The sequence below is a fragment of the Chlorocebus sabaeus genome, chromosome 10, assembly GCF_047675955.1.
Source record: "Chlorocebus sabaeus isolate Y175 chromosome 10, mChlSab1.0.hap1, whole genome shotgun sequence".
In the NCBI taxonomy this organism is placed as follows: Eukaryota; Metazoa; Chordata; class Mammalia; order Primates; family Cercopithecidae; genus Chlorocebus; species Chlorocebus sabaeus.
In genome coordinates this window covers 35,306,136-35,320,453 of record NC_132913.1, presented here as the reverse complement: position 1 = coordinate 35,320,453, position 14,318 = coordinate 35,306,136, and the positions used below count along the sequence as shown (strand labels likewise).

Here is a 14,318-nt window from a genome sequence, read left to right as displayed (position 1 = left end):
AGGACCAAAAAGGGGAAAACACTCAGGTCTACAAATGGATAAGCAGTTCCAATACAATCCAGATCCCGACATTTTCCCACTCAGAAACAAATGCAGTGAAGCTTTTCCTGGGGAAAAAGAGCTCTCCAATGAATTTTTTTTAAGTGACATCTAGAAAGTGTGCCTCTTTCTGTCTCTTTCCCTGGCGCCTCATTGGAGGAAGGAGGGGGTTGTTTTTGTATTCTCCCCCACTGGAGCAAGACACAATCAGATGTTAGCTGGAGAAGAGAAACCACTTTTGACAACAGCAAATAAAAATAAAAGTGCCCTTCCTCCCCTGCCAGGATGGGCACCCCATCTCACACACCCCTCCCTACTCCAACCCCTCCTTCACCACCCCCCCAGCACCACCCCCTCCTCACCCCGGAGCTCCACTGCGTATGTGGTTTGGTGCTACTGTTGCCCCGGAGTGAAAGTCAGAGCCAGAGGAAGGCAATGAAGCCCCCACAGACACACTTACCTTTCCTGCCCCCCACTTTTGAGTGCCTTCCCTGGAGCTGTGGAGGATGACACAAAGGGTAATAAAGGGGGGGAGTGGAGGAGGAGGAGGCGAAGGAGGAGGAGGAGAGCTGGGGAAGTGGCTGCTCCTGGGTGTAGTGAGATGTCTCCAGCCAGGGCCAAGCAGCAGCAGTAGCAGCAGCAGCAGTAGCAGCAGCAGCAGCAGCAACAGCAGCAGCAGCAGCAGCAGCAAAGGGTCTGTGTTGCTAAGAGGCTTTTGGTTTCTTTCTCTCCTCCTCTCACGGCCAAAGAGGAGGAGGGTGGAGGGGGCTCGGGAGGGAGGCGAGTTGGAGGGGTGAGGGGGTAGGAGTCGTGGATGGGGGTTTTCGAAGAAGAAGAAACTCCTTCTCCTCCTCTCTCAGGCTCAATCCCCCTCTCAGGGCTCAGGGCTGGAGGGTGGGGGAAGGAACTCAGCCGCCTTCCCCCCACCCCCCACAATTCAAGGTTGATGTGGGATAGAATTAGTGTCCTGTCCCTTTAAAAATAGAAATAAAAGGTGCCCCCCCTCTGCCACTGCCTCTCTCTTCATCATCAGCTGCTGCTGCTGCTGGGGTCTCTCTGCTTGGGGGGGAGGGGGGTTCGGGTAGAAGAGACGGGAGGCACTCACTGCGCATGTCCCTCTCTGACGGGTGGCTGGTTGGTTGAAGGCAGGAGGAGGGGGAGGGGAGGAAATGAGCTATTTTCCCAGAAGGCGCAGAGGCGCTCGCGACCCGGAAGATATTGTAGCAAGGGGTACAGGGGCGGGGGCGGGGAAGAGGAGGAAGTCGCTACGCTTTTAACACCCCCAGCTCCCTCCTCCTTCCTAAGGGAAAGTGGAGGAACGGAAGTGGGCGTGGACGGAGACGAAAGGGGGTCACGTGTTTGGGCGGGAGAGGGGCGGGGTGGGAGAGGTGGTGCGTGCGCGGGGCATGCTGGGAGTGGTTGTGTACTGTCGCCAACAGCAGGTGAAGCCTAGCAGAGGACGCGTCCAGCCGATCCGGTGAAGCAATTCCTGCAGGCGTTGGTTCCCCCCTTTGCCCTGGTAAAGGCAGGCTTTTATGCGAGAGGTAATGGTGGGGTAAACTTGCTGCAAACGAAGGCCAGGGGCGTCGGTGGCGAAAGGTGAATCGAAAGGGGGAGGATGGAAGGCTGTGGAGACTGGAAATTGGGAAGGGGGCAGGCTTGTATAGGCCGGGAAGGCCAGGACCAGGCGAGCTCTGTCATTTGGCACCCCCGTGAGCCTGCCGACGAATCCTTGACACGTGCAGGGAGTCCTGAGACTAGCTCTGCATCGGGGTGGTAAGTGAGGAGCGTGACGGTCCGAGAAGGGAACTGTGAAGTCTCAGCAGCTGACCCTCATGACTGCAGAACGGGAGACCTGTATCTAGGGACAGAAACAAGTCCTCTGTATGCATTTTGACCAGATGCATCAGACGCGTTGCTTGTTTTGGATATTGCGCTCTTCATGCCTTACCTCTTAACCCTCCCTGGTATTCTGGAGTGGCTTTGGGGAAGGAGCAGGCAGGGAAGTCTTGAGTGGAGCTTCCCTCCGTGTCTTGCATTGTTGCTACAACACAAAGCCTTTGCTTTCTCTCAGAGAGGGATGTGGGATTGTGTAGTCCTTAATGTTGAGTTTTACGATTAATGAAGAGAAAGGACGTGATCAAAGTTTCCCGTTGTAGTGTAGATGATGAGTTTTAAAAGGACCGTTTCGTCTTCTCTGGTTACTATTCTTAGTTTTTGGGCCTTTGGTTTCCCAAATGCCAGCTGTTTTTGATGAAAATAATGAATTTCTATCATAAAATTAGAATTCAAGTATTTAAGAAAGGATTTATAAATTTACATTAGTAAAGCTTTTATAGTGAAATAGTACTGGTTCTTTTTCACATTGTTTTCATACAATCAATATAAACCATTACAGTCTCAGTTGTTTTGTAAAGGTATTTTGAAGGAATATCATCTTTGTACGTTTTTCAAAAACCAAGAATCTAAAATCCTTCATATTTATTATGTTGGTATTTAATTCTGTTGGGTAGGTTCTTTTTTTCTTTTTTCTTTTTTCTTCTTTCTTTCTTTTTTTTTTTTTTTTTTTTTTTTTGAGACAGAGTCTTGCTGTCTCCCAGTGAGCGCAGTGGCGCGATCTGGGCTCACTGCAACTTTGTCTCCTGGATTCAAACAATTCTCCTGCTTCAGCCTCCCAAGTAGCTGAGACTACAGGCATGTGCCACCACGCCTGGCTAATTTTTTTGTGTTTTTAGTAGAGACGGGGGTTTCACCATGTTGGTCAGGCTGGTCTCGAACTCCTGACCTCAAGTGATCTACCCACCTCGGCCTCCCAAAGTGCTGGGATTACAGGTGTGAGCCACCGCGCCCGGCCGGTGTAGTTTCTTTAGGGGTACACTCTCAGTTAAAGTTACTAATTTTCCACATCTTACTTTCTGTAAATTTGGATAGTGGACCCCATTTGTGCACCATTGCTTAGCCCTTACTATCTTTTGTATTGTGTACGGTAATCATGTCCGATGGAATCAAAAGTAGACTCCTGTGCTTTAAAATTTTCTTTATAGTGTAACCAATTGTCTGCCACTTTGTAATGAAAAAAATAATAATAATACAGCAAGGCAATTAATGTGCCTTAGATACAATTTTAAATCTTTTGTGTCTTTTTCCATACATTTAGTATTTAAGCATGCAAACATCAATACATAGTATAATGAATAGCTATAAAGTGTGAACTCTATGTAACCGCTACCACAGTCAAGAATTAAAATGTTTGTGGCCCCTGAGAAGCTGCCCTGTATATTCTATTCCTGATCATCCCCTTCCTCAGTTCTTTCAGAGGTTAACACTATCCTGATTTTTATGGCAATTATTTACTGCTTTCTTTCTTAGGATTTCTTAACCACCTATGTCAGCATTCCTAAGCAATTTAGATTCGTTTTGCCTGTTTCTTAATTGTAAGTGAATTATATATTACATATCATTATGTATCTTTTTCTTTCATACAGCTAAGATTTAACTCTATTAGTACATTTAGCTCTAGTTCTTATATTGGATTATAGTAATCTATAGTATAAAAAGTATAGTATAAAAAGTCTTAATGGAAATGAGCCACAGTTTAGTCTAATATTAATAAACATTTGGATTGTTTCGTTTTTAGCAGTTATGAACAACACTATTATGAATGTTCTTGTACATGTATTCTTACGTACATTACCATGGATTTTTGTAGAGTATGTATGTTTATCTTCAAATTCACTAGTTATGCCTTTTCCAAAGTAGATACACCAGTGTATACCCTGACAACAGTATATGGTAGATCCTTTTACTTTTACTGTCTCACCAAGAGTTATTTTTCCTTTTTCCCAAATTGAGGAATGTGGCTTTATCTTATTGTTGTTTTAATTTACTCTGCCCAGGATACTAAAGAGTTTGAACACTTTTTCAAAAACTTACCGGCTATTTGGATTTCCTCTTTCTAGAATTGTCTTTTTAATTCTTAAATCTTTTGTGCATTGTCTTTTTAAATCTTTTGTGGAGGTTTGTTTTTTTGTTTGTTTGTTTGTTTGGTGTTTTAATTGGGTTGTCTGTTTTACTCAGGGATTTCTAGCAGTATGGCCAGTATCTTCTCTGTGCTTGGAGCATTATTCTCTTCTGGGATGGCAACTTTATCTTCATGTAGGTCTTATATGCTATCATTGTTCTTTGAATTTTATATGTAGTTTAAACTCCAGGTAACAAGTTCTATGCTTGTGCTGTTCATTATAGTAGCTACAAGCTGCGTGTGGCTTTTGAGCACTTGAAATGTGGCTAGTGTGACTGAGGAACTGAATTTTTAGTTTCGTTTAGTGTTCAATTAAGTTTAAAAACTGACACTTGATTCAGTTACTGTGAAACCTTTATATTTGGAACAACTCAGATACATAAACCTTTCTTAACCTCAAATTATTAAATTATTATTTTTGATTTTTGAAGATTCCGCCTCTCCCCGCTCCCCGCCGCGAAATGGAGTCTCACTCTGTAGCCCAGGCTGGAATCCAGTGGCATGATCTTGGCTCACTGCAACCTCTGCCTCCCAAATTCAAGTGATCTCCTGCCTCAGCCTCCCAAGTAGCTGGGATTACAAGCATGTGCCACCATGCCTGGCTAATATTTTTATTTTTAGTAGAGGTGAAGTTTTACCATTTTGGCTAGGCTGGTCTCAAACGCCTGACCTCAAGTGATCCACCCATGCTTCAGGATTCCACAAACTTGGAAAGCCTTTTCCTGCATCCTGCTGGTTGTGGAATCATTTTCCCTGAAAAAAGTTGTGGAGATGCTTGAAGAAGTGGTAGTCAGTTGATGAGAGGTCAGGTGAATATGGCAGTTGAGGCAAAACTTTTGGCCCTGTTCGTTCAACTTTTGAAGTGTTGGTTGTGCAATGTGCTGTTGGGTGTTATTGTGGAAAATTGGGCCCTTTCTGTTGATCCATGCTGGCTGCAGGCATCACAGTTTTAAGTGCATCTCATTGATTTACTGAGCATACTTTTCAGATGTAATGGTGTCTCCAGGATTCAGAAAGCTGTAGTGGATCAGACCGGCAGCAGACCACCAAACAGTTACCATGGCCTTTTTTTGGTGCAAGTTTGGCTTTGGGAAGTGCTTTGGAGCTTCTTCTCGGTCCAGCCACTGAGCTGGTCATTGCTGGTTGTCATATAAAATCGACTTTTTGTTGCACCTCACAGTCTGATTGAGAAATGGGTCATTGTTGTGGAGAGTATGAGAAGACAACACTTAAAATGGTGTTATTTTAAATTTTTGCTCAGCTCATGAGGCACCCACTTGTCAAGCTTTTTCACCTTTCCTATTTGCTTCAAATGCTGAACAACTGTAGAATGGTCGACGTTGAGTTCTTATGTTGAGTTCTTCCGCAGCTTCTCCTGTAATTGTAAGAGGATCAGTCTGCTTCAGTGATTGCTCTCAGTTGGTTGTTGTCAACTTCCAGTGGCCTACCACTGCACTCCTCATCCTCAAGACTCTGGTATCCTTTGCAAAACTTCTTGAACCACCACTGCACTGTACGTTCATTAGCAATTCCTGGGCCAAATGCATTGTTGATGTTGTGAGTCGTCTCTGCTGTTTTACGATACATTTTGAACTTGAATAAGAAAATCACTCTTATGAGTGATTTTTGTCTAGCATCATTTCCATAGTCCAAAATAAATACAAACAGCAAGTAATAAGTCATTAGCAAAAAAACATAAAGTGAGAAATGCCCATTAAAATGATATATAACATAACCACATTTAGAAATGTATTCCAGTATCAAATGGCAAATTCCAACAATGCAAAATCCACAATTAATTTTGTACCAACCTAATAATTCGTGCTGCTTTGAAGGAAATCTGTCTTTTAGAATTTTTTTTTCTGTTTTTTTTTTTTTGGTTGTAATTTTTCTGCTGTTTCACTCTGATGTTTTTGTGTGGAATTCTTTTCTTTTTTTTTTTCTCCTAGTCAAGTGTGGTTGTGGGGGTAGAGGAAATGTTAAATCATCGTGTGGAATTCTTTATCTTGCCCTGTATTCATCAAGATTATTAAATCAATGCATCAGTATCTTTCTAAAGATGTTGGTGATATTCTTGCTGTTTCTAGTTACCTGCTGAAAATTACAATCTTGCTTTTGTTGGCTTAGCATAGTTGCTCCTTAGTATCTGCCGGAGATTGGTTTCAGAACCCCATGCAGATACCACAATCCACAGGCAGCTCAAATTCCTTATATAACATGCCATAATGTTTGCATACAACCTACACACATCCTCCCACACATTTTAAATAATCTCTAGACTACTTATGGTACCTAATACAATGTAGATACTATGTGAATATTGTTATACTGTCACGACTTTTTTAAAATTTCTATTATTTTTTATCATCATATTTTTAAAAATATACATATATTTTTAATCCTTGGTTGAGTGAATCTGTGGCTATGAAGGGCCGCCTATATTCGTAGTTCATTTGTTGTTTGTTGGAGATAATTCCAGTTTCTAAATTTCTAAGTCTGTGTCTGCTAGCTCATGATATTTTTTCTTGTGTGCCTTGATACCAGTTGTATTTAAAAAATTACAGGAATATGAGCCCTAGAATAATAGTCTCTCTCTTAAGAAGGTACATTTTTCTAGGAAAGATCTCTAGGAGTGCTGTCAGTCCTAAGTCGCTTTATTCATGTTCAGTAATTGGAATTCCTTAATGAACGCTAATGAACGCACAGTACAGTGGTGGTTCAAGAAGTTTTGCAAAGGATACCAGAGTCTTGAGGATGAGGAGTGTAGTGGTAGGCCATTGGAAGTTGACAACAACCAACTGAGAGCAATCATTGAAGCAGATTGATCCTCTTACAATTACAGGAGAAGTTGCTGAAGAACTCAACATAAGAACTCAACGTCGACCATTCTACAGTTGTTAAGCAAGATTTTAAGATCATGAATTCTACTTTCCTTCAATTTGCTCTTATCCTAATGATGTTGTCTTTAAACTCTGAACGTAAATTAGGTAGCTTATCTGAGTTCCCAGCTTTGGCGGGCCATGTGCTTTTATTTTTATTTTTGATTTTGATTTTTTGTATTTATTTATTTTATTTTAAATGAGGTCTCACTATTGCGCACAATGATCCTAAATTCCTGGGCTCAGGCGATCCTTCTGCCTTGGCCTGTCAAAGGGTAGGATTACAGGCATGAGCCACCACTCCTGGCCTTGTGCTTTGATTTTTTTTTTACCACAGACCTGCACATCTTCCATTAGCTCAGCCTTTTTTCTCAGCCTTTTCTTCTAGATAGGAAAATGTCCTCAGAACAAAAGTTACTTGGTGTATGGTTTGTTTCTGGCTTACCTTCACGTGGAATTTGGTATGAAATTTCACATTACCTTATTTCATTCATTATTATTTAGTTTTTTTGTTGGCCTCAGCAGAAAGTTTGGTCCTGTCTGCCACTACCATAAATAAAATCTAGTTATCTTTCTTTTTTACTTCTGAGATTTGATTTTAAGATATTTATACTTTGAGCCAAAAATTTTTTACCTTAACTCATATATTTGTTTAAATTTTTTTTAATTTTTAATTATTATGGATACATAATATGGGGAGTATGTGATATTTGATACAAAAATACAATGTGTAATGATCAAGTAATTGAGATATCCATTACCTCAAGCATTTATCATTTCTTTGTGTTAGAGACACTTCATTTCCACTCCTTTAATTGTTCTAAAACATACACTAAATTATTTTTAGCTGTAATTACTATATTATGCTACTGAACACTATATTTTAGTCCTTCTATCTAACTATATTTTTCTACCCATCAACCATCTCCTCTTGATTCTCCTCTCAACACTACCCTTCCCAGTCTGTAGTAACATCTTTTTACTCACTATCTCTATGACTTCAATTTTTTTGAAGCTTCCCCATATGGGTAAGAACATGTGATACTTGCCTTTCTATATCTGGATTCTTTCCCTTATAATGTCTGCCAGTCGCATCCATGTTGTTGAAAATGACAGAATTTCATTCTTTTTTTTAATGGCTGAATAACATTCCATTGTGTATATGTACCACATTTCTTTATCCATCCTTTGCCATTTCCTTTCTTTTGGGTATATACCCAGTAGTGGGATTGCTGGATTATAGTTCTATTTGTTGTGTTTTTCGGAGCTCCATACTGTTCTCTGTTGTGACTGTGCCAGTTTACATTTCCACCAACAGTGTGCAAGGGTTCCCCTTTCTCCACATTCTCACCAGCATCTGATATTGACTGTCTTTTTGATAAAAGCCGTTTTAACTGGGGTGAGATGATACCTCATTATAGTTTTGATTTGTATTTCTCTGATTATTAATAATATGGAGCATTTTTTCATATACCTGTTGGCCATTTGTATGTCTTCTTGAGAAATGTCTCCTCAGATCTTTTGACCATATTAAAATCAGAATTTTTTTTCCTATTGAGTCATTCATTCAAGATTCTTATGTATTCTGGTTATTCATCTTTTGTCAGATATTAGTTTGAAATATTTTCTCCCATTCTACCTGTTATATCTTCATTTTATTGTTTTCATTGCTGTGCAGAAGCTTTTTGGCTTGGAGAGATCCCATTTGTTGATATTTTATTTTATCTTATTGCTTTAGTTTCTTGTGTTTTTGAGGTCTTATTTAAGAAGTCTTTGCGTAGACCAATGTCCTGGAGTTTTTGTCCAATGATTTCCTTTAGTAGTTTCATAGATTTAAGTCTTTAATGCATTTTTCTTTGATTTTTGTATATGGCAAGAGTTAGGGGTCTACTTTTGTTCTTCTGAATGTGGGCATCCAGTTTTCCCAACACCATTTGTTGAAGAGACTGTCCTTTCCCCAATGAGTGTTTTTGGCACCTTAGTAAAAAACTAATTGGCTTTAAATATACGGATTCATTTCTGGACTCTCTGTTCTGTTCTGTTGTTCTACGTGTCTGTTTTTATGCTGGTACCATGCTATTTTGGTTACTACAGCGTTGTAGTATATTTTGAGGTCTTGTAGTGTGATAACGCTACCAGTTACCAGCTTTGTTCTTTTTAGTCAGGATTGTTTTGGCTATTTGGGATCTTTTGTGGTTCCATACAATTTTAGGATGTTTTTTTTCTATTTCTGTGAAGAATGTCATTGCTCTTGATAGGGATGGCTTTGAATCTGTGGATTGCTGTGGGGAGTATTGTCATTTTAACATTTTTTTTTTTTCAACCCATGAACATGGGATGTCTTTTCATTTGTTTATATCTTCAATTAATTTCATCAATGTTTTATAGTTTGCATTGTAGTTGGTTAAGTTTATTCCTAGTTAATGTTATTTGTAGCTATTGTAAATGGGATCACCTTCTTGATTTCTTTTTCAGATAGGTTGTCACTGTTGGCATAGAGAAATTCTATGGATTTTTGAATGTTGATTTTGTATCCTGCAATGTTACTGAATTTGTTTGTTAGTTCTAATAGTTTGTTGGAGTCTTTAGGTTTTTCAAATATAAGATCACATCAGCTGCAAACAATGATAATTTTACTTTCTCCTTTCCAATTTAAATGTCCTTTATTTCATTCTCTTGTCTGTTTACTCTGGCTAGGACTTCTATTACTAACTTGAGTAATAGTGGTGAAAATGCCCATCCTTCTTCTAGATCCTAGAAGAAAGGCTTTCAGTTTTTCCCCCATTCAGTCTGATACTAACTGTGGGTTTGTTGTATATGGCTTAATCGTGTTGAGGTATGATCCTTCTGTCCCCAGTTTGCTGAGAGATTTTATGAAGGGTTATTGAATTTTATCAAAAAGGATTTTGTTGGCATCTATTGAAATGACAATACGCTTTGTGTCCTTCATTCTGTTGATATGATGTGTCACACTGATTGATTTATATGTGTTGAACCATCCTTGCATCCCTGGGATGAATCCCGGTTAATTATGATGATCTTTTTAATGCGCTGTTGAATTTGGTTTGCTCTGTTTTGTTAAGGATTTTTATATCTGTTTTCATCAGAGACACTGGCCTGTAGTTTCTTTTTTGTTGTTGTTGTATCTTTGTTTGGTTTTGGTATCAGAATAAATCTGGGGCTGGGCATGGTAGCTTACTCCTGTAATCCCAGCACTTTGGAAGGCTGAGGCAGGCAGATATTTTGAGAGCAGCCTGGCTGACATGGTGAAACCCCATCTCTACAAAAAATACAAAAATTAGGTGGGTGTGGTGACTCATGCCTGTAATCCCAGCTACTCAGGAGGCTGAGGCAGGAGAATCGCTTGAACCCAGGAGGCAGAGGTTGCAGATCGCCTGGGGAACAAAGTGAGACTGTGTCTCAAAATAAATAAATAAATAAATAAATAAATAAATCTGGCCTCATAAAATGAAATTGGAGATCCTCCATGATTTTGGAGAATGATTTGAGTAGGACTGATGTTAGCTCTTCTTTAAATGTTTGGTGGAATTTGGTGAAGCCATGAAGTCCTGGCCTTTTCTGTGATGGGGGACTTTTTATTATTGTTTGTATCTTGAAACTTATTGTTCTATTTAGATTTTGGTTTTCTTCATGTTTCACTCTTATTAGGCTGTATGTGCCTAGGAATTTATTCATTTCTTCTAGGTTTTCCGATTTATTGGCATGCGGTTGTTCATGATGGTCTCCAATGATCCTTTGAATTTTTGTGATATCAGTTGTAATGTCACCTTTTTTGTCTCTGATTTTATTTGGATCTTCTTTTTCTTTTTCTTAGTCTGGGTAAAGGTTCATTGATTTTGTCTATCTTTCCAAACAACCCTTTTCATTTCATTGATCTTTTCTATTTTTTTTTTAGTCTTAATTTTATTTCTGTTTTTAATTAATTTTCTTGTTTTATTATTTCTTAATTTGGGGCTTGGTATGCTCTTGCTTTTCTAGTTCTTTAAGATGCATTACTAGATTGTTTATTTCTTGGTTTTCTACTGTTTGATTTGCACATTTATCGCTATAAACGTTCTCTTTAGTGTTAGCTTTAACTGTGTCTCATAGCTTTAGTAGGTTATGTTTCCATTTTCATTTGTTTCAAGAAATTTTTTAAATTTCCTTCTTAATTACTTCATTGGTTGTTCAGGCACGTATTGTTTAATTCTTACGTGTTTGTATAGTTTCCAAAGTTCCACTTGTTATTTATTTCTACTTTTATTCCATTGTGGTTAGAAAAGATACTTTATAATTTTTATCAGACTCGTTTTGCGGCCTAACATGATGGTGCTCTTTTTGGGTTTCTGTTTGCATGCAATATCTCTTTCCATCTTTTGGTCTATCTATGTTTTTATAAATGAAGTGAGTTTCTTATATGTAGCAGGTACTAGGGCCTTGTTTTGTTTAGTCCTTCAGCTCCTCTCTTTTGATTGGAGAATTTAGGATCCATCCTTGAGAAATGCTCCATGTGCTGAGGAGAAGAATGTGTATTTTGCAGCTGTTGTATGACGGCTTCTGTAAATATCGATTAGGTTCATTTAATCTATAGTGCAGATTAAATTCATTACTTTTTTTCTGTCTAGATGATTTGTCCAATGGTGAAAGTGGGCTGTTGAAGTCCCAAGTCATTACTGTATTGGGTTCTGTCTCCTTAACTCTAATACACTTGACTTTATATATCTTAAGTGCTTCTGTTTTGGATAGATATGTATTTATCATTTTTATATCCTCTTGCTGAATTAAAACCTTTTGTATTGTATGATAACCTTTTTTCTCTCTTCACAGTTTTTGTGTTGAAATCTATTTTATCTGAAAATAGATACAAAGCTACTTGGGCTCTTCACATGCAGTATCTTTTTCAATCTTTTTGTTGTTAGTCTGTGTTTTTATAGTGAAGAATTTAGTTCATTTACATTCAGTATTATTATTGATAGGTAAGAACTTACTACTGCCTTTTTATTGTTGTTCTGGTTCTTTTCTTGGGCTTTTCCCCCTTTCTTTTTTCCTTGTCTTCCTTTGTGCTAAAGTTATTTTTTGGTAGTGTTTTAATTTCTTGCTTTTTATTTTTTGTGTACCTATTAGAGGTTTTTGTTTTGTGGTTACTATGAGGTTAGCAAATAACAACTTATAGCCAATTATTTGCAACTGATGACAACTCTGATTGCAAAGAAGAGAAAAAATGCACAGAAAAAAATTTAAAACCTGTACACTTTTACTCCATCCCTTTACTTTTTGACGTTTTGTCTCTATATATTTTTATATTATCTTTTAAGTTTTGAAGTAGTTTTGGTTTTTTTTGTTTGTTTGTTTGTTTGTTTTTGATAATGTTATATATAAAGTTTCGGTGCCACAAAAGAAATAGCACTCGAATATAAAACTTTCTTTTTAATTCTCAGCAAGGCAAGTTACTTCTATATAGAAAGGTGCGCCCTTACAGATGGAACAATGGTGAGTGCACATTTGGACAAGGGAGGGTTCTTATCCCTGATGCATGTAGCCCCTGCTGCTTTGTCGTTCCCCTGTTGACTTTAGTTAGCCCTCACAGGCTAAACTAATTCCGATTGGCTAATTTAAAGAGAATGACGGGGTGAGCGCTTTGGTGGGAGTCAGGGCAGAGCAGGTAGCAGATAATTGGAATGAGTTAGGGTGGAGCAGGTGATTGGAATGTAGGGTGGAGCAGGTGATCAGAATGAGTCAGGGTGGAGTAGATAATCGAAAAAGGTTGCTTTACGAGGAAGTTAAGTTTAAAAGTAGAAGGCAAAGAATTGAACATACTGACATATTCTTTGAAAAGAAATTTAGAACTCATATCTAACAATCCCTCCCCTTGTATTTCCTTACAACTTTCTTTTCAAACTTTTTTTTTCTTTTTTTGAGATGGAGTCTCACTCTGTCCCCCAGGCTGGAGTGCAGTGACACCATCTCGGCTCACTGCAAGCTCTGCCTCCCGAGTTCACGCCATTCTCCTGCCTTAGACTCCTGAGTAGCTGGGACTACAGGCGCCCACCACTACGCCCAGCTAATTTTTTTTGTATTTTTAGTAGAGAAGGGGTTTCACCGTGTTGGCCAGGATGGTCTTGATCTCCTGACTTCGTGATCCTCCCATCTTGGCCTCCCAAAGTGCTGGGATTACAGGCGTGAGCCACCGTGCCCGGCCTCAAACTTTTTTTAAGGTGTCTTGGCTTAGTTATTTTGCTGGATTTTCTAAAAGAAGAAGCTTCTCCAGATAAGGTGGAGGTTAGAACACATACCTAACAATAGGATTATCTTTTAATCTTCCTACTAAAGATATGAGCGGTTAGAGTATTCTGTATTTATCTGTGCACTTACTTTTACCAGTGAGTTTTATACCTTCAGATGATTTCTTGTTGCTTGTTAATGTCCTTTTCTTTCAGATTGGAGAACTTCCCTTTAGCATTTTTTGAAAGATGAGTCTGGTGTTGATTAAATCCCTCAGCTTTTGTTAGTCTGGGAGAATCTTCATGTCTCCCTCATGTTTCAAGGATAATTTCAGTAGATGTATTAGTTTGGTGCAAAAGTTATCATGGTTTTTGCCACAATATTAATTGCCATGAAAAGTAATTGCAAAAACCGTGGTTACTTTTGCACCAACCTAATACTATTCTACTCTCTTCTGGCTTGCAGGGTTTCTGCTAAAGTTTGTCATCCTACTCTCTTCTGGCTTCTCTAAGTTTGAAAAGTACTCCGCTATTTCTTTGAAAAAACTTTCTACCTCAGTCTCTTTCTCTACACCCTCTTTAAGGCCAGTAACTTTTTGATTATGCCTTTTGAGAGCTGTTTTCCAGATCTTGTAGGCATACTTCATTGTTTTTTATTATTTTTTTCTCTTATGACTGTATTTTCAGATAACCTGTCTTCAAGCTCACTAATTCATTCTTCTGCTGTTGAGAGACTGATGCATTTTCAGCCGTTGAATTTTCCAGCTTCAGAATTTCTGCTTGTTTTTTTATCATTTCAGTCTCTTTGTTAAGTTTCTCTTACATAATTCTGAATTTTTTATCTCTTTTATCTTGAATTAAATTGAGCTTTCTCAAGACCACTATTTTGAATTTCCCATCTAAAAGGTCACATATCTTTACTGCTCCGGGATTAGTCTGTTTGGTGAGGTCCTGTTTTCCTAGATGTTCTTGGTAATTGTGGACATTCATTGATATCTAGGCATGGAAGAGCTAGTCTTCACAGTTTGGGTTTGTTTGTTCCTGTCACTCTCCAGGGGGGCTTTCCAAGAAATCAAAGCAGATTGAGTGTTGTGACCCAAGCCTGTAGTCACTGCAGCCATTTTGGTATTAAAGAGCGTCCAAAGCACAGGAGCGCTG

General features: G+C 38.9%; 2 protein-coding genes across 16 annotated transcripts in view; one reads left to right on the top strand and one right to left on the bottom strand.

Moving 5' to 3' along the window:
• The window catches only part of MBD5 (methyl-CpG binding domain protein 5), a 505,406-nt gene extending 504,222 nt beyond the window's left edge, over nucleotides 1-1,184 (bottom strand). For 8 of the 9 annotated variants that reach the window (XM_073019664.1, XM_073019662.1, XM_073019663.1 and 5 more), the window contains exon 1: nucleotides 500-617. The gene's annotated coding sequence lies outside the window, so the exon portion shown is untranslated. Of the gene's footprint in view, nucleotides 1-499; nucleotides 618-1,144 lie in introns of those variants that run through there. The other variant, XM_073019666.1, reaches the window with a different exon arrangement.
• Nucleotides 624-14,318, top strand: part of ORC4 (origin recognition complex subunit 4) — an 88,049-nt gene continuing 74,354 nt past the window's right edge. For 2 of the 7 annotated variants that reach the window (XR_012094183.1, XM_073019673.1), the window contains exon 1: nucleotides 630-733. Coding sequence is in view for 1 of the 7 variants with exons in the window: in XM_007964941.3 (XP_007963132.1) it covers nucleotides 1,575-1,583 (9 nt within the window). In the remaining 6 variants the exon portion in view is untranslated. Of the gene's footprint in view, nucleotides 734-1,434; nucleotides 1,584-14,318 lie in introns of those variants that run through there. The other 5 variants (XM_007964940.3, XM_007964939.3, XM_073019674.1 and 2 more) reach the window with 5 other exon arrangements.